The sequence below is a fragment of the Bubalus bubalis genome, chromosome 9 (genome assembly GCF_019923935.1).
Source record: "Bubalus bubalis isolate 160015118507 breed Murrah chromosome 9, NDDB_SH_1, whole genome shotgun sequence".
Lineage (NCBI taxonomy): Eukaryota > Metazoa > Chordata > Mammalia > Artiodactyla > Bovidae > Bubalus > Bubalus bubalis.
Genome location: NC_059165.1, coordinates 15,633,775 through 15,654,243, shown reverse-complemented (window position 1 = coordinate 15,654,243; position 20,469 = coordinate 15,633,775). Strand labels below are relative to the sequence as shown.

Genomic DNA, 20,469 nt, shown 5'->3' with positions numbered 1-20,469 from the left:
CAGTAGTCTTGCCCGGAGAATCCCAGGGACGGGGGAGCCTGGTGGGCTGCCGTCTACGGGGTCGCACAGAGTCGGACACGACTGAAGCGACTTAGCAGCAGCAGCAGCATACATTATATGCATCGTGACGAACTCTACTAAATATTTTTATGAGGTAAATTTCTAGAAGACAGACTCCGGGTGAGTTCAATAAACACCACTATACATTGATTATATGCATCATGACAAACTCTAAATATTTTTATGAGGTAAATTTCTAGAAGACACCTGAGTGAGTTCAATAAACACCATTATACATAGATCATACGCATCGTGACGAACTCTAGTAAATATTTTTATGAGGTAAATTTCTAGAAGGAAGATCCCTGGGTGAGTTCAAAATCTAGATAAATGTGGTGAGCTCAACAAACGTTTTAAAATGAAGTGGGGGAGCCCACGTCTGTAAAACACACGATTGAAACGGCCAGTTCGGAGTTCCGGGCGGAGCGCGGCGAGCCGGAGGCCGCGGTCAGCAGCCCTAGACGCCTCAGAGGCCGCCCCGGGGGCGGGCGCGCTCGGGTCACGTGGGCGGTGGCGCCCCGCCCCGCCCCGTCACGCGGAGCGCCACGCGGCCGCCGGCTTCCCGGCCGGCTCAGTATCCTCACGCGGGGGCGCTGCGGCCGGGTCTCGCGGAGGTGGGGCAGGGACTCGGGGAAGGTAAGCTCTGTTCCCGGCGCGGGGTTGGGCGGCCGCGCGGGGCGGGGCTCTCGAGACTCGCCGCTTCCGGCTGGGCGGCGGGCCCGGGGCTCGGGCTTCCGGCGGCGGCGGAGACGGGGAGTGGGTTTGTGGTTGCAGTTCTGCGTTTCCTCCTGGCTCTTCTGAGCGCTGAGGCCCCGCCGCCCTAGACCCTGCTCTCTTTAACCATGAACCCCCAGCGCAGGCTTCCGCCCGGGTACTGCGGACCCATCGAGCTTGTTCACCGTCAAGGCTTGTCCTCACTCCGGACCTGCAGCTTCCGTTCAGTTCAGTTCAGTTGCTCAGTCGTGTCCGACTCTTAGCTACCCCATGGACTGCAGCACGCCAGGCTTCCCTGTCCATCACCAACTCCCGGAGTTTACTCAAACTCATGTCCACTGAGTGAGTGATGCCATCCAACCATCTCAGCCTCTGTCATCCCCTTCTCCCGCCTTCAATCTTTTCCAGCATCAGGGTCTTTTAAAATGAGTCAGTTCTTTGCATCAGGTGGTCAAAGTATTGGAGTTTCAGCTTCAGCATCACTTCTTCCAATGAATATTCAGGCCTACTCTCCTTTAGGATGGACTGGTTGGATCTCCTTGCAGTCCAAGGGACTCTCAAGAGTCTTCAATACCACAGTTAAAAAGCATCAATTCTGTACTAACCCTAACCCTATAAAAGTCCAGCTCTCACATCCATAATGATTATGGGAAAAACCATAGCCTTGACTAGACGGACCTTTGTTGGCAAAGTAATGTCTCTGCTTTTTAACAGCTGCCTCCCTGGGCCATTTTTAAACAAGCTTTCCTGGCATTGGGCTTCCCCCATAGCTCAGTTGGTAAAGAATCCGCCTGCAATACAGGAGACCCTGGTTCGTATTCCTGGGTCAGGAAGGTCCACTGGAGAAGGGATAGGCTACCCACTCCAGTATTCTTGGGCTTCCCGGGTGGCTCAGCAGGTAAAGAATCCGTCCACAATGCGGGAGACCTGGGTTCGATCCCTGGGTTGGGAAGATCTCCTGGAGAAGGGAAAGGCTACCCACTCCAGTATTCTTCTGGCCTGAAGAATTCCCAAGAATCGGACAGGACTGAGCGACTTTTACTTTTCTTAGCATTTGTGCTCTGAAATGTATGAAACATGCCCCAGGGTTGACGCAGCGCCAGCCGTCTTGGGTATCCGACTCCTGAAGTCTGCAGGCAGAACGATCGCGCAAGTCTTGATAGCCATGCTCCAGTTGTCTCTTCGGTTCTTGAGCTTGGTGTTGACAACTGCAGGTTGTCTTGACTCAAACGTTTAACACAGCTTGAGGTCCTTGCCCACAGGCTGTCAGAGCTGGCAGCACCCTTAAGAGATGACCGCCACAGTGATTGCAGAGTTTCCCACCCCCAGGACCCACCCTGGACACTTGACTACCCTGAGACGTTTGTCCCTCACCACTGCCCTTAGTGCAGGACTGCATTATAGCCGTGCTGCGAAATTAGCTGACTTCTCACAAGTCATGCAGAGCCGGGGGTTCAAACCCAGGTGAGTGCAGCTACTACTCTATGGTCTCTAATGTCGCAGATGACACTTGCAGATTCCAGGACTGGCTGCAGCGCAACTTTTAAATTATTAGGGAAGATGGTGGCTGTATCCATTAAAATTTAAAAGACACTTGCTCCTTGGAAGAAAAGCTATGACCAACCTAGACAGCATATTAAAAAGCAGAGACATTACTTTGCCAGCAAAGATCCATCTAGTCAAGGCTATTGGTTTTTCCAGTGGTCATGTATGGATGTGAGAGTTGGACTACAAAGAAAGCTGAGCACCAAAGAATTGATGCTTTTGAACTGTGGTGTTGGAGAAGACTCTTGAAGAGTCCCTTGAACTGCAAGGAGATCCAACTAGTCCATCCTAAAGGAAATCAGTCCTGGGAATATTCATTGGAAGGACTGATGTTGAAGCTGAAACTCCAGTATTTTGGCCACCTGATGTGAAGAGCTGACTCATTTGAAAAGACCCTGATGCTGGGAAAGATTGAAGGCAGGAGAAGGGGAGGACAGAGGATGAGATGGTTGAATGGCATCACCAAAGCAATGGACATGAGTTTGAGTAGGCTCTGGGAGTTGGTGGTGGACAGGGAAGCCTGGAGTGCTGCAGTCCATGGGGTCGCAGGGATGGACAGGACTGAACGACTGAACTGAACTGATTTCGTTTTAAACATTTGTTGACATGAGTCTTGCATGTTGGCTTTCCTAAATTAAAAAAAAAAAAAACCAGGACCATCATCTAAGGATAAGTATATGTGGAGTATACACACAAACATCTTTGCTAAAAGATTTTGTACCTTCAAGATAGTTTATATGCATGCCACCTATTTTTATAAATCTGTGGATGCTACTTAGATAAAATGGTAAGGTTTATATATCAGTGTTCACAAAGTTTAGACATAAGACCTTGGTTTGAATCTTCACTGCGATTTTGTGAGTTTGGGCAAGCTTTTGTTAAAGTCCTTTACCCTTAGTTTCCTCATCTGGAAAATAGGCATTTTTTCTGAGGATTAATGAATTCATATATGCAGAGTCCAAGCAGTTGGCACTCACTAAAGGGCAGCTAGTTTTATCTATTATTCCGTGAAAGAAATCTAAAGCTATGGTATTTCTCGTCTCTGAACCTAAAGTAAAGGTGTCACCTTGGCGTTTTGCATTCTGATAAGTGTAGGTCAAGTCCCCAGACTCAGTAAAAGCAACTTTGTGCTTTTGTGCTCAAGAATAAGAAGAAATTCCTTTAATTTCATGTTTCTTTTGTCCCTATTGTCTTATAGAAACTTAAGTTATGCTGAAACAGATTCCCTATGCCAGAAAGGTATCTAATAGAGACAGAGGATTCATTTAGCTAATTAGTAATTTTATGTGGTGTTAGCACCTTTAGAAGCCTAATTTTAGGTATAGTCCAAAAAATATCTCTGGAAGAGAACCGTGGAACAAAATGCTCAACATTTCTTTAAGCAGTTTCCTTTTAGCTCCCATACTGAGTAATGCAGTTTAATTTTTCATTTTCTTACTTTAAGAGTCTACTATCTGAAAGCTGACTCAACACAGAGAAAATGTGTAGGAGTATATGAATACTGCATCAAAGTAACAGTAATTAAAGTGAATAAAAGTGACTTGTATTGCTGTCTGAATGGACCATGATATTCACATTATTTAATTAAGAATAATAGGGGTGTTAATTATAGTCACCAGATACCATAAATAGTACCACCTATGATGCTTAGAGGGAACAATTATTTGAAGGGTGAGATAATACTTTTCGAAGCAAAATGCGAAACTGATCATGTTTCTCTGAAACCTTTATCATTTAGCCCCAGCTTTCTCTGCTCATTTCTTATCAGCCCATGCAAAGTTCCCTACAATTTTCCTTGGTTGGGAGGAAAACCCTGCAAAGTCTCTAAGAAACTGAAACGAGAAAGGATAGTGTTTGGTTCTCATTTATTTGGGAGTTCAATAGAATTTAATTAACTTCTGGTGCTAATCCATATCTCATGTATTTTGGTACTTGCTTCAGTCTTATATTTCTTTTCTATCTGTTGCCTGGAAAAAGAAAAGAGAACTATAGATTTATTTCTTCCTCTGTGGCAAGTCTTGAAATAAGCTGTACAAAAATTTCAAATAGTCTATTCATGATCTGTTTACATATACATTCTCTGAGGACAGAAAGTACCATTTTATCCCTTTTCTTGGATTTTGGATCATTTGTTACATAAAGTAGGATACCACTTAAATTTGGGGGGAAAAAAGTAATTTTAAGTATAATAGTAAATATAATACATTGATAAACACTTAAAATGTGTTTATTCTTCCCTTGCTTTTCTTTGTAAATTTTCCCTATACACATTTATCCATGAATAATACATTGTTTTGTTTTGCCTCTTTTGGCACTTTATAAAAATAGAAGCATACTCTGAATTCTTAAAATTTTTTTTGTTTAAAGTTACAGTTTTGACTAATCCAACTTGACACAGCCATACATTTTTCACTGCTACACAATATTCCATTGAACGAGTATAAAAATCATTCATTCTACTGTTGATAGATTTGACTTGTTTCCTATCTTTTGCTGTTATAACCATTCTTGTGCATTTTTCCTGGTACACCTGTGCACACTTCTATGGAATATATCTGAAGTGGGATTATTGGGTCATGAATGTGTTCAGCTTTGCTAGGTAATGCTAGATTGTTGTACCTCTAATTGATGTCATCACTAACAGTTGCTCCATATCCTTGCCAATCCTTGTTATTTTTTGCCAGTCTGGTGGATGGAAAACAGTATCCTATTTTGACTTTGCTTTATATTTCTTTTACATTTTCCTACCAATTAGGTTGAGCATCTTTACATGTGATTTCTGGCTATTCAGATTTCTTCATCTGTGAAATGTTGAAATGTTTGTGTCTTTTGTCCATTTTTATAATGGTTGCCTTTTCTTACTTGTTTATAAGAATACTTTATGTTTTCTGAATCAATCCTTTGTTAGTTATATGTGTTGCATATTCCATATTTTTCTTTTTCTTCAGCCTATTCCCCCCTCCTCTTTTCAATTCATCTGTCTGTCCCCATTTTTCTTATCATTATTGCCCTTCTGTTCTTTCACAAAATGTGATAATGACTGCACATGCAGCAGTGTGGAGGTAAATGTTGCCATCTGAGTAGTTTGTATACTTTGGGCACCTGCCAAAATCAAGTAAAACAAGATAATTGGTTAGAAATGTTGCAATCCAGCCTGTGGTCAAGCATGGCTAATCCAGAAAGTATAAATATTGGATGTTCTTCAGAAATTGTTAGACCTCATTCCCTATTGACACTCCCACTCCAAGTGATTCTGTTGAATTCTGTAGTTTGAAAACTTCCAAATTTATCAGGAAATGGCAACCCACTCCAGTACTCTTGCCTGGAGAATGCCAGGGACAGAGGAGCCTGGTGGGCTGCCGTCTATGGGGTCGCACAGAGTCGGACACGACTGAAGCGACTGAGCAGAGTGGAGCGGTGAGTCTCAACGCTAGTCTCATATATCTGACTTTTGACTTGGTATCTCTTGAGTACCTCAGACTCACTTTGTACAAAATGTAACTAGTTCCTGATTTTTCCTTTCTTTCAAAATATCATTCCTTTCTCAGTCTGCCCAATCACAATCACAAACCACATAGTTGCACAAACCTAAAACCTAGGAGTTAAATGGCAGCCCATTCCAGTGTTTTTGTCCTGAGAATCCCACGGACAGAGGAGCCTGGCAGCCTGCGGTCTATGGGGTCGCAAAGAGTCGGAACAACTGAAGCAACTTAGCACATCCTTCTTTATTTCTTTTCTGTAGCTCTTTCGTTCCAGCTCATCAGCCCAAATTGAGTTTGTGCCTCACTCAATTTTCTTACTGGGGAGAGGCAGGAACTTTGAATTCAACGTATAAAGGAAAGCACTACACTAATCAAGTTTAGGAAATTACAGAGATGTCATATTTGTTCCCTGAAGTTTGCATTGTTAACCATTGCTCTAATTATTAGGACATAAAGGAAACAAATATAGAAATTCTTGGCAAAACAGGATATACAGTTTTACTTAGAAACTATCATAGAAAAAATAAAAATACCAACATAAGGGAGGCCCTCAGGAAAATCCTCTACATGGGGCCTGAAACCCCTGACAATGATATATCTTGATGTTTCTTTCTCATATGAAATTAATAGACCATGGCTATGTTCTTGAAGTATACAGAAGGTCTCTTTGAAAGGGTTGCTTTCAAAGAAATAGGCTGAATATCTGTGCTAAGAAAAAAAAATATTTAGAATACCTTACAGATTCTCTAAAATTTATATACTTCTATAAATTGAAGAGAAAGTCACTGTTTTGAATGCCCAAGTAAGACAGAAGAAAGTAATGACATTTTCTATGTGAATTAGGAAAAATTAAAGGCATCCATTCACACTTCTCCGTCCTACTAGAATGTAGTTATCTGGTTGATCTGTACGAGCTGGCTGTCTACACCAGGCAAAACAGTTCAGTTCAGTCGCTCAGTCATGTCCAACTCTTTGCTACCCCAAGAATTGCAGCACACCAGGCCTCCCTGTCCATCACCAACTCCCAGAGTTCACTCAAACTCATGTCCTTCGAGTTGGTGATGCCATCCAGCCATCTCATCCTCTGTCATCCCCTTCCCCTCCTGCCCCCAAATCCCTCCCAGCATCAGAGTCTTTTCCAATGAGTCAACTCTTCACATGAGGTGGCCAAAGTATTGGAGTTTCAGCTTTAGCATCAGTCCTTTCAGTGAAAACCCAGGACTGATCTCCTTTAGAATGGACTGGTTGGATCTCCTTGCAGTCCAAGGGACTCTTAAAAGTCTTCTCCAACACCACAGTTCAAAAGCATCACTTCTTTGGCGCTCAGCTTTCTTCACAGTCCAACTCTCACATCCATACATGACCACTGAAAAAACCATAGCCTTGACTAAATGGACCTTTGTTGGCAAAGTAACATCTCTGCTTTTGAATATGCTATCTAGGTTGGTCATAACTTTCCTTCCAAGGAGTAAGCGTCTTTTAATTTCATGGCTGCAATCACCATCTGCAGTGATTTTGAAGCCCCCCAAAATAAAGTTTGACACTGTTTCCACTGTTTCCCCATCTATTTGCCATGAAGTGATGGTACCAGATGCCATGATCTTAGTTTTCTTAATGTTGAGCTTTAAGCCAACTTTTTCACTCTCCACTTCACTTTCATCAAGAGGCTTTTGAGTTCCTCTTCACTTTCTGCCATAAGGGTGGTGTCATCTGCATATCTGAGATTATTGATATTTCTCCTGGCAATCTTGATTCCAACTTGTGCTTCTTCCAGACCAGCGTTTCTCATGATGTACTCTGCATATAAGTTAAACAAGCCACCTTTTAACCAAGAGGTTCAAGACTATTCAGACTGTCAAAGAATCCTGTTGTTCATTCATTAAGTCGTGTCCGACTCTGTGACCAGGGATGCCAGGCTTCTCTGTCCACCACTATCTCCCGGAGTTAGTGCAAATTCATGTCCATTGCGTCAGTGATAACATCCAACCATTTCATCCTCTGTCGCCCCCTTCTCCTTTTGCCCTCAATTTCCCCCAGTATCAGGGTCTGTACCAGTGAGTCAGCTCTTCACATCAGGTGGCCAAAGTATTGGAGTTTCAGCTTCAGCATCAGTCCTTCCAATGGACCTTTGTTAGCAAAGTGATGTCTCTGCTTTAAAACACTGTCTAGGCTTGACATAGCTTTTCTTCCAAGGAGCAAGTGTCTCTTCATTTCATGGTTGCAGTCACCATCCACATTGATTTTGGAGCCCAAAAATATGAAATCTGTTTCCATATTTTCCCCATCTATTTGCCATGAAGTGATGCGACCAGATACCACGATCTTAGTTTTTTGAATGTTGTTTTAAGCCAGCTTTTTGACTCTCCTCTTTCACCTTCATCAAGAAGCTCTTTAGTTCCTCTTCACTTTCTGCCATTAAAGTGGTATCATCTGCATATCTGAGGTTATTGTTATTTCTCCCTGTAATCTTGATTCCAGCTTGTGCTTCATCTAGCCCGGCATTTCACTTGATGTACTCTGCACAGAAGTTAAATAAGCAGGGTGACAATATAGAGCCTTGACATACTCCTTTCCCAATTTGTAACCAGTCCATTGTTCCATGTCTGATTCTAACTGTTGCTTCTTGTCTGGCATACAGGTTCCTTAGGCGGCAGGTCAGGTGGTCTGGTATTCCCATCTCTTTAAGAATATTCCACAGTTTGTTGTGATCCACACAGTCAAAGGCTTTAGCATAGTCAGTGAAACAGAAGTAGATGTTTTTTTGGAATTCCCTAGCTTTTGATCTCTGGTTCCTCTGCCTTTTCTAAATCCAGCTTATACGTCTGGAAGTTCTCAGTTCATATACTGCAAAAGCCTAGCTTGAAGGATTCTGACCAAAATCTTCCTGGCGTGGAAATGAGTGTCATTGTATGGTAATTTGAACATTCTTTGGCACTGCTTTTCTTTGGGATTAGAATGAAAACTGACCTTTTTCAGTTTTGTGGCCACTGCTGAGTTTTCCAAATTTGCTGGCATAATGAATTCAGCACTTTAACAGCATTTTGGTTTAAGATTTGAAGTAGCTTAGCTATAATTTTGTCACCTCCACTAGCTTTGTTCATAGGAAGCATTACTATGAACTTCCTATGAGCTTCCTAAGTCCCACTTGACTTCACTCTTCAGGATGTCTGGCTCTATGGGAGTGACCACATCATCATGGTTATCTGGGTCATTAAGAGTTTTCTTGTACAGTTCTTTTGTATTCTTGCCACCTCTTCTTAATCTCTTCTGCTTCTGTTAGGCCCTTGCCGAAGAATCCTAACTTCAACAAAATCTAAAAACAACACTGATAATATGCAGGTGTTGTTTAGCATTGAATTTGAGAGGGACTAAAAGGATAGTGAGACTTTAGTATCTGTCAGGAGTTCTGAAATATCTACCTTAGGCAATGAAGTGAATCAAATACAAGTCCAGCCTAAAAGTGGTCAGTCCTCCCTAATTTTGGCAAGCTTTAAGAGTTCTAACTTACAATCATGACTGACTATAATCCCGTATTTTTAAAAGTACTTCCATCAGTCTCAGGGAAACCAAACTTCTCTTATGATTATCTCTGTGAGTTAAGTGTAATGAAACTAGTGAAGACCACTTGCAATTTTTTTCTCTTTTTTTTTTTGTTTATGGTTTTTGTTGTTGTTCCACTAGCATGGATCCTGATGGCTCTGAACAAGATACTGAAACGAAGGAGCAATTTGCTTCTGTCTATGTGGGTAGAGAAGAAGACATTAAAAGATCTGAAAGAATAACAGCTGTTGTCCATGAGAGAGAAGTGGTAATTTTCTACCACAAAGGAGAATTTCATGCTATGGATATTCGCTGTTACCGTAAGATTTTTTCATGTGTAAACCTTGTATTTATTTACTGTCCAGAAAGCTATTAAAATTTCAGTTTTTAGTGACCAGATGTATGTTCAATTTCTTTGCAGACTCAGGAGGACCTTTACATTTGGGAGAAATAGAGGTATGTAAAAGTAAACCTGTTTTCAACAAATTCAGATGTTTCCTATTTATATTCCTATTATATTTACTGTCTCTATTCACAAACAGTTTATATTTGGGTTTGAACTATATTTTCATGCTTTGAGTATAATTACCAATATTCTAGGAATTCACAACACTAACAATGTAAAGAAAACCATTTTACAGGTAAAGATGAGAAATATACATGTCTTCTGACCTAGCAAATATACGTTGAAAGATCTACTCTGCATATTATTGTACAAAAGTATATATATACGCTTACATATGTGCATATACTTCTTAAGTATATGCACATATATAAGTATATATACACTTAAACATTTGTTAAGTACATACTTAAGTTCATTGTGGTATTATTCATTGTAATGAAAAATTGAAGGAAATTTAAATGTTTTAACAAGAGGAAACAGTTTAAATTAGGACTCGCCATGCTGTGGAATAGTGTGCTGTGCTGTGCTGTGCTTAGTTGCTCAGTCATGTCCAGCTGTTTGTGAGCCCATGGACTGTAGCCCACCAGGCTCCTCGGTCCATGGGGATTCTCCAGGCAAGAATTACTGGAGTGGGTTTTTATGCCCTCCTCCAGGGGATCTTCCTGACCCAAGGATTGAACCAGGGTCTCCCACACTGTAGGCAGATTCTTTACCATCTGAGCCACCAGGGAGGCTTGTGGAATAGTATACAGCCAGTAAGTTAATGAGGCATGAATGTCAACAGTATATTTTTGAGTGGAGAAAAGTAAGTCAAAGAATAATAGGTCTAAAGAGGTCCCATTTAAAAAATTAATATTTACTTTTTATAATTCTACATAGTTTGAAGTTTTCCAATGTGTATATATTACTTTTGTGATATAATAAAAATATCAATATATATATTTTAAGAAAGAAAGAACACTTTGAAGGCTTAACTCAGGGAAGATGGGGGCACTGTTTTACTTCCTTGCATTCCCAAACTAGCTGCCTGATTTCTTCTTTTCTACCTCATGAAACTGATCTCTCTCTCCCTTCCCTGTCTCTATGTCTCTGACTGGCACAAAGTACATGCTTAAATTTAGCGTTCCACTCTCTATACAACTCATATCTACCTACTTCCACACCTGTCCTCATGTTAAAAGATGTGTGCTTAAATTATGAATATGAACTTATGAGTTATGAAAATGTTTGCTGACAGTTCTGGCAGGGGAGGTGGTATGAAACAGCATTTCTGCACTTCTCGTGTGGAGATAAAAATGTCAGCATCTGGATGATAGAGTGGAAGAATTTCCCTCAGTTTCAGACCATCGTGAGAGCTATAAAACCTTGCTGCTCAAAGTGTGGTTCACAGACCAACAACATTGGTGACACCTGGGAGTGTCTTGGAAATGCAAATATCGCAGCCTGTTCTAGGACTACTGAACTTAAACAAGGGCTTGATTTAAACAAGATCTTGGTGATTCCCATGTCCTTTAAAATTTTAGAAGCACTGCTTTAGGACAGCTAAAAGTTTGAAATGAACGACTTTGGATCATAAATTGCTCTTTAGTTAACATGTGCACTTATGCCTTTAGTAACCTCTCTTGAAATTATATCTGAGGCTTACCATTCTTCCACCAGCTAGCGAAGACTCATTTAGAAGCCCTTGAAGCCCTTGCCCCATTTCCATCACAGAAGTGACATTAATATCTAACAGATAACAGCATACTGGGGTCACATGGGGTAGTTGCCTGGGATGGTTATCTTCTGATAGAGCTCTAACACACTGGGTTTCTTATCAACTGCAGAAGAACTTGATGACTGCTAAGATTAGGTTCTGCCTTATGCTGAATAGTTGGTAAATGGGAGGTAAAAAGGGAAGCCTGTTTTGCAGCCTGGTTCTTCTGCAGTAAATTCTGTTCTGAGTCTGAGATTTATTGTCAACATTGGAAATGTCATATTATAAAATCAATTATTTCTTTCCCCAGGAATTTGATGGACGAGCATGTATAGTTTGTCCCTGGCATAAGTACAAAATTACTTTGGAAACGGGAGAAGGACTGTATCAGTCTATAGATCCTAAAGACCCATCAGCAAAACCCATGTGGTGCTCCAAAGGAATAAAGCAAAGGATTCACACAGTGACAGTGGACAATGGGAATATTTATGTGACTCTTTCTAATGAGCCTTTTAAGTGTGACTCTGACTATTATGCTACTGGAATCTTCAAAGTAATTCCAAGTTCCTTCTGATAAAACTTCATGGCAACGAAAAATGTTGTGTATGTTTTGAAAGTAGTTTTAGAATAACCTTGCTGAGTACCAAAGATGACTTTTTCCAACACAAGCACATTTTTCATCTTTAACAGCCATATTTATGAAAGGTTCCAAAGCACATGTACTTAGTGTGATGTAAGGATCATCATTGGCATCTATAGAATACTTTTCAGCCAATCCTCTGGATTGATTGGAACCTCAAGGTTATAGGTTTGAAATGTGCATTTGAAGAAGGATAAAAATAATTTGGAGTAACCAGAGTGAAGAAAAGGTTAAAAAAATTAGATCTACAAAGAAAAATTTAGGGGAAAAATCCCTACTTGATATAGTAGACTTTATCATGGAAAAATTTTAATGTATACAAAGTGAAGAGAATAATAAACTCCCAGCACCCACCTTCAGCAGTTATCAGCATTCTTCTAGTCTTGTTTCACTTTTGCATGCATTCACCACCCCACCTATTGATGGTTATTACAATTTTTTAAGGTAAAATTTACACACATTGAAATACTTAGGTTTTAACTATTCAGTTTTTCCAAATATATAGCAGACCTTTTACACTTGAAAAATACTTCCCAAAATGGGATCAGTGTACATGCTGAATTTAGAAATAGGAAACAACTTGCCTGACAGTGAAACCAAGTAAACTTCAGCTCAGTTTCTCTCAGGTCATGGTAGACAGTTTCAAAGTAATGAGGAGACAGTTGCTGCTAGCCATAAGAGATGTGAAATGTGTTCAGCGAGCCAAATGAAATTTCTAAATAACATTTTTAAAAAAATTTTTATTGTATAGAATTTTGCACATGTATGTACAACCAAATATCACAGAGAGCAGAGATATAGGGTGTTGTTCCTCAGTCTTTTCTTCTGAGTTCGTAGGCCTGTGTTAAGTTAGTTCACCCTGCTTTTTCTATGCCAGCTATTTATGGCCATCACTCCTCTGGTTGCCTCGTGCCCACGCTGTATTATAAACCCCTGGGTACTGATCATCTAAAACTCAGCAGCACATGGTGGAATATGAGAATAAGTGGGACCAGAAAGAACTATGAGGAACAGATTATGAATTCAGAATGAGAAAAGCTTTTTGTCAATATTGGAACTTAGTCTCAAAACATGGTAGTCTTAGTGACACAGGGCTGAATTAAGGCTTAGTATTCTAAGGGGTCCACTTGGATCCTTTCTCTTGGCTATTGTAAAAATAATAAGTGAATAAAATAGGTATCATTAAGGCTGTGCTTATAGAGCCTTTTGCTATATATTATATTTTTTCTGATATATTGCTACATGCTACCCATATTCCAACACTTGCTTTCAAGAGACTATTAATGAGCCAGGCCTGGGTTTTTTATAAATACTATTTACAGCAGCAGTTACCCATCAGGTACAAAAAATGTACCATCTCTAGAATGGGTACATCCCAGTCTATTATATCAGGCACTGATCCTCCAATGACTTAACAAATGTCCAGAACTGAAAATGCATGGAAGAAACCAAAGTACCTCCAGCAGGCAAAAACCATGACCCTGGTTTGTGGGACCAATCACAGAAGCAGTTTTTCCTGAGGATCCAGTGGCAACAATGAGTAACATGGACTTGGTTTCTGGTTTTTAATTTGTTCCTCTAGATGGGGAAATAAAAATGTCATGTCACATCCCATTCTCAAATACAGACATCTTCTTACCGATTTGTAAACAATATAAGTTTACATCTATGAATTTCAAGTCCTTCATAACTTTATAGATGAGTTTTAAAACAAATGATAATAGGGAAACTCAAACTATGCAGCCTGTAGATAGAAAATATATATCCTTTTATTATCTCTGAAAAAGATATGTAGCATTTTAATAGGGAGGGTTTTTTTCCTTCCCAGATAAATAATTGGAAAGATACTCTAAACAAGTCTGTACTACAAACATAAATGTATTATGAACATGCCCATATTATAAACCATTGCATAGAGTCTAATTCACCAAAGGGTACATTTTCTTGTTCATTAAAACATATCACATAGTCAACATTGATTCATTTTATTTTCTCTACCATATAAATACTTGAGAATGACATTTTAGCAATAGTCCCTCCCCCACCCCCATTTTTTTTCAAAGCAGAGCAGTCAGAACATAAAAACTAGTTTCCGAGTTATGTCATTAGATAATGCTTAAGCTCTGTTCAGTGATATTTAAGTTCAGATTTGTTCATTCATTCATTTCAGCTGATTGATCAAACACAGAATGTAAAACCTGAATCTTATTACTCAACTTATTAGCAGGAAGTTTGGGGCAATCGGAAATACTGTCTGGCTTCTCGGGTAATGACCTGTAAGGTTTTGCTTTGATTTCACCTTCGGGAAACAGAGGCTCAGAAAGCACAGGCTCCGAAAAGGCATTTCTAAAATTTTCACTCTCCTCTCTGTTTTGCCTTATGGATTCTTCTTCTTGGAAAATCTTCATTATCTTCTCCAGCACAGCATTAACACAGACGGTCTAATAATTTTTAAAAAGTTAATGTTTCTTTTTTTATTATTGGAGTATGATTGTGTTATACTACTAAACTTAACAGATAAAAATCCAATAATGCAATAAAACATTTAACATAAAATCATTGATCTGTATATTCTACAAAGAGGTGCTTTTTTTCAGCTTCCTCTGGCACATGATAAACGTGAGGAGGCTGATTCCTAATTATAAATATACCATAATTTAGAAGGAAAATTAAAACATAGTATGCTTTAATAAAAATATGCTTCACATTTCTAATTCATGTTTTACATCTTTATTCTCTAATTAAATGAAACGTTCCTTTATTCTCCTGACTTAATTAAACATTTTCTGAGAGATGGAATTTATCCTCAAACATGTTAATATCTCAAAGTAGGTTTTCTGTTTTTACTTTTTTCCCATATAGACTTTGGTTATACCAATTACGTTCCATTGGAAGGGCATAAACATTTTGGTAAGAATTTAGTAAATTAATGATTTAGAATCAATGATTTCTAAACAAACTTGTGATCCACTTTTCCTCAAAAATGCCATTCAGTACTTTAAGGGTGTCAAAACAAAACATAGATTAAAAAAAAACTTCAAAAACTGAGAATCACTAAGAGCTGTATCTGTTAAACCTATAACTTTACTGATGGAGATGACGATGCCAAGCATTTAAGGCAAGCAACAAGAATAATAAAATCTATAAAATACAAGAACACCTAAACTAGCTTCTTTTACCAAAGCGATGATGCCTCCAAGGTGACATAATAGGCAACCAATGCTCAGATGTTCCTAAAGAGAGGGACAGAAAGGAGGGCGGGCCTTGGCGTGAACAGCCCTTTCCTCCTGACCTCCTGCCTCCTCTTTACTTGCCTGTCTCCCACCTCAGAATGGGGACACCAGATGCTTCCCTTCACTTCCCGGCATTACTGTTACCATCTGGCAATGTGACCCTTCTGGCCAACGTAATAAAATTTGTCTGCTGGGGAGGAAGATCGGAAGGATTTGGGGGAAAGTTTCCTCCTTTTTATATAGAAGAAAGACTGTCTTTGCCTCTACTCTCTCCTCCTTGCTTTGGAGGCTGATACGGATGTAAGGTATGAGCGTAAGGCAGCAAACCTAAGAACCAAAACCAACCAACAGGATAGTCGGGGAGAGAGATGGAGAGGCCCTGGGTTCATGATGACACTGTAGATCCACTGTACAAACCCAGGAACTGCTGGATTCCGGACTTCTAATTAAGTGAGGTATTTAAATAGCTGTATTGATTAAGGTACTATCAATACTATCAATTGATAGTATTAAGGTACTATCAATGTTACTTATATCTGAGTACACCCAAATCTAGAGTTATAAAATCTTGAGGTCCATCACTTCCAGCTACAGACAGCTTTAACCATTTATCACAACTAGGATGGTTTTCTATGTATGCCATGCTATGAAAAGAAGGTTGGGGAGCCCTGTCCTCTTTGATACATTTCTTCTTCCCTCACAACATTTTATCTGTGCCCACCATAACCAATTCTGTCCAAGTCTCAGAAAATGAAAGATCTTGATTAAGGTCAGTATTTCTCCATCTTTGCTTAAAACCTATACCCTACCTATCAACTTGTCTATTAGTTATTGCTTGCCTCCTCAACCTCTCATTCTTGACTAGCTCCTCCCCTGTAGCCTGTAACATACTAAAGTATATTCTATTCTGAAATTTTAAACTTTAAAATCCCTGTGGCCCTGTTTCCCTCTTGACTACGACACACTCTTTTCTTGATCAAACCAGGACATACATTCATGGTTTCCATTTTATCATCTTTTCACTCTTTCTGCTAAAGTAGTTCTCAAGATGATTAATTCCAACTTTACTACTAGATCTAAAGGACACTTTTCAGATCTTCATTTTACTTAACTTTTTCTGCTTGTATGTGACTCTTAACTACTCACAACTTCCTGAGTCTAATTCCTTGACAGCGTTTCTCCTGATTCTCTTCCTGCTTTTCTTATTATTGGTCCTCTGTCTCCTTCATGGATTTCTTCTTAGCTTATCTTAAACAGAAAGTGTTCTTCATATTTCTGTCAACTTTCTACACTTTTCACTTGGCATGGTTCCACTCTCAGGGCATTAACTTCCAACATAGATGTTATTTGCTTTCAAAACCATAATTCTAGCCCTGACCTCTCCTAGGACTTGGATGAATATATCACAAATTATCAGAGGTCACCAAAAAAATTGTTTCTATTCTTAGTTTATAGCATAAGTCATGTAGGATGATTTCAGAAGTCTTTGAAAAATTCAAGTAATTTTGGTTTTAATCTAGTTTTGTTTTAGTTTCACCATAGCCATTTCATCCAACTCATTTTCTGCAGTATATTTGCATCAATCTTGTATGAGAGTCACATTTAAGATACTGAATATTTCTCAAAATTTTAAAACATTTGCAAAATATTTGATAAATTCAGAGTTTTTAAAAATTGTAAATATGTTTAAAATGAGTTATTTTACACTTTTTTTTCTAAGTTGTTTTAGCTATTCTTTGGCATTTTCTTGTAAATTTTAGAATAAACTAGTCAATGTACACATACACACCTGCTCAAATTTTAATTGGGATTGCACTGAATCTGTGGATTATTAGGAAAATTTAACCTTTATTCTTGTCTGTTTCAATATGATCAAAAAAATAAATAGGTAAAAGACCTCTAACAAAAAAGCCATAAATTTATTAACAGAAGGAAGATCTAAATAAATAGAGAAATATACCATGTTCATAGATTGGAAGGAGAACCTATTTTACCAGTTATGAAGACTTAATGTAAAGCGCCAGTAAACAATACAGCATTGAATTGGTATAAGAATAGACAGATCAGTTGACTAGAACAAAGAGAATATAAACAGACCTACATATATAAGGACATTTAATTTATCTTTAAAAAGAGGTGTTCTGGGGCAATAGGAAAGGGGTTTACTTTTGTCCCTGATAAATTGAGTTGGATCAATTTATCAAGTGGGCATCCCTGGTGGCTCAGCTGGTAAAGAATCCACCTGCAATGAAGGAGACCTGGGTTCAATCCCTGGGTTGGGAAGATACCCTGGGGGAGGGCATGGCAACCCACTCCAGTAATTCTTGCCTGGAGAATCCCCATGGACCAAGGAGCCTAATGGGCTGCAGTCCATGAGGTTGCAAAGAGTCAGACACAACTGAGCGACTAAGCACAGCACAGCACAATGAGATACCCATGGAGGAAAAACTTGACCCTTGCCTCATACCAACTCCAGATGTATTATAAATCTAAAAGTGAAAGGCAAAATAACAAAGCTCCTAGGATATATCAGAGGGAGTAGTTTCATGACTAGGATGTAAGTCAAGATTCCCTAATTAAGACATAAAAAGCACTTAATATAAAGAGGATTAATAAATGAGACTTCATTAAAATTAAGAACTTTTAAAAGACATTCCTAAAAATGAAAGGCTAGTCACAGAGTAAAATAAATCTGCCCAAATTCAACTAAAAAAGGGCTTGTTCCAATAATACAGTTAAAAGTACAAATTGATAATAAACCAATGGACAACTCCAAGTAGGAAAATGAGAAGAGACTAACAGAAATTAACAAAGAGGATATCCAGTTAATGTATAAAAAAGGTGTTCAGTCTTAATAATCAATAAAATGCAAATTAAAAATATGATAGTACTACATACCCACAAAAATGGCTATACCAGAAAAGATTGATTATACCAAATGTTAGTGATGATACAGAGCAACTGGGATTCATAATCTGCTAGAATGAACTGTTAAAACTGTTTTGGAAAACTTTGGCAATATATGCTAGAGACGAACATATGCAAAATCTACAGTCCAGACATTTCACCCAAACATATGTGCAAGAACATTCACAGCAACCTATTTACAATAGCCAAAGTTCTAAATAATCTAAATGTTCAACGATAGAATAGATAGTTGTATATTTAATCAGTGGGATACTGTACAGCACTGACAGGCAACCAGCTGCTGCTATAGGCAGCAAATGAATCTCACCGTGATAATGTTGAGCAATACAAGACCCACAAAAGAACATGGCATATGACGTCATTTACATACGAGTCGAAACTGACCATGCCATTAGAAGTCAAAATAGAGCTTGCCTTTACAGAAGAGGCTAGTGATCATTAGACGTCAAAATAGTGCTTGCCTTTACAGAAGAGGCTAGTGATCATAAAGAGGCAAGAAAGAGGCTTCTAGAATGACAGTATACTGTTTTGTTTCTTGATCCATAAGATACATCAATTTATAGATTTTCTGATAATTCATCAAGCTATGTACTTTTCTTTTTGTATGTTGTAATTTTTTTCAATTAAAGGTAAATACAAATGGCAATGAATTAGAAGAAAATAACTTTATAATTTATAAAAGTCTGTATATTTTTGTCATACTTTTTAATGAACACTTTTGTAATTCAAAAAACAAAAGCTGAACTTTAACCAACCACGGCACAATGGCAGAAACAAAACACCTGTAACCTAATGAAAGCAAAACCAAAATGTTTTGACCAAATAGTAATACATTTTTTAAAAAGTAAAATAAGTTTTATTACTTAAGCAACTTAGTTTTTGGTGGATTGACCTGGCTCCTTAGAAATATAATTTTTAATGTAAAATTATTTTGTGTAATAAGAGAATAATATCTTGGTTTAAGAATAGACTATACAGTATTTCTTTACATAAAACAATTATATTTCCAGATTCTAATTATTTTCTTAACTTACCAAATAAATGAGTGCTGCATATGAAGCGCACATTATGCTAGTTAAAGCAGTCTTTGCTGGGAAAGAAATGATTTCAAACAAAGATCCCTTTCTGACCTAAAAAAACAAATGAGTTTTCTTATTAAAACAAAAGATTTTCAATGTTACAATGTTAAATCTTATAATGTTATTGTAAAATGAATTCAAATATTGATAGTCATCTACTTTAGATCTGAGTTTTCCCACACCTTGAAAATATAATGTCTTCCTCCTTTACAAAAAGATACTTTCTTTTGCTAATTAAAACCTATGATAAATCTATTAAAAAAAAACTCCCATTTCCAAAATCTGAATTTTAGTTTTTTACGTTTACCAAGTGTGCTCACTAGGGGGCGCTGCTGTGCTTATTAGAAACACAGTCTGTTGAAATTCATGTAGTCATCCTTTACTAAATTATTCACCTCTTCAATTAAGCAAACAGCAATGAAAATACCGGGCATTTCCTGGAGATTAATGACCTGCCTGGAAATGTTAATCATGAGACTGCTGAAGGCCAGTATTAATCTTAGATGATCATTAAGCTTCAGCAAATATTCTGCGCTCATATCCAGCATGCTTTTTGAAATGTAGAGGTTTACACTAATAAAGAATTTGTCTCTCAGATTTTTCTAGCTTCTAGAATGTGTCCCTGCCTCACCACAATATATTCAGTTTAAGGGAACTGTAACTCTTAGAGGCCACCTCTGTGGCTTTGAGCTATAAGGATATGAAATGATGACAGTAGGAAGAACATTCCCTTCCCCTTTAGCAATGAAGGGGCAGTTAGGCATACTTCTCTGAAGAGCCAAGTCACTCAGAGGCTTCAAAAACTCCAAGAAGGTATAGGCTGTAAATATAAAATCATGTAAATGCACGATGAAGTGAAGTGGCTCTGTCATGTTCAACTCTTTGCAACCCCATGAACTGTATGTAGCCTGCCAGGCTCCTCCGCCCATGGCATTTTCCAGGCAAGAATACTGTAAATTGCACACAAATGAGAATGGTATATATATATATATATATATATATATATATATAATCATTAAAAGGTTCAGCTCAGTTCAGTTGCTCAGTTGTGTCCAACACTTTGCGACCCCATGGACTGCAGCACGCCAGGCCTCCCTGTCCATCACCAACTCTCGGAGTTTACTCCAACGCATGTCCATCGAGTCG

At 38.6% G+C, this 20,469-nt stretch overlaps 2 protein-coding genes across 6 annotated transcripts in view; one reads left to right on the top strand and one right to left on the bottom strand.

Moving 5' to 3' along the window:
- Positions 1 to 542: 542 nt before the first annotated feature.
- RFESD (Rieske Fe-S domain containing) lies at positions 543 to 12,455 on the top strand. The gene is made up of 4 exons (XM_006080261.4): positions 543 to 696; positions 9,483 to 9,661; positions 9,763 to 9,797; positions 11,754 to 12,455. The coding sequence occupies exons 2-4, from the start codon at positions 9,484 to 9,486 to the stop codon at positions 12,015 to 12,017; spliced, it is 477 nt and encodes a 158-aa protein (XP_006080323.1). The 5' UTR covers positions 543 to 696; position 9,483; the 3' UTR covers positions 12,018 to 12,455.
- A 1,597-nt stretch (positions 12,456 to 14,052) lies between these two features.
- The window catches only part of SPATA9 (spermatogenesis associated 9), a 57,130-nt gene continuing 50,713 nt past the window's right edge, over positions 14,053 to 20,469 (bottom strand). For 4 of the 5 annotated variants that reach the window (XM_006080260.4, XM_045166532.1, XM_006080259.4 and 1 more), the window contains 2 exons: positions 19,279 to 19,374; positions 14,053 to 14,524 (listed from right to left, as the gene is read on the bottom strand). In XM_006080260.4, coding sequence (XP_006080322.3) covers positions 14,237 to 14,524; positions 19,279 to 19,374 — 384 coding nt within the window. In that variant the 3' untranslated portion in view covers positions 14,053 to 14,236. The remainder of the gene's footprint in view (positions 14,525 to 19,278; positions 19,375 to 20,469) is intronic. The other variant, XM_044947286.2, reaches the window with a different exon arrangement.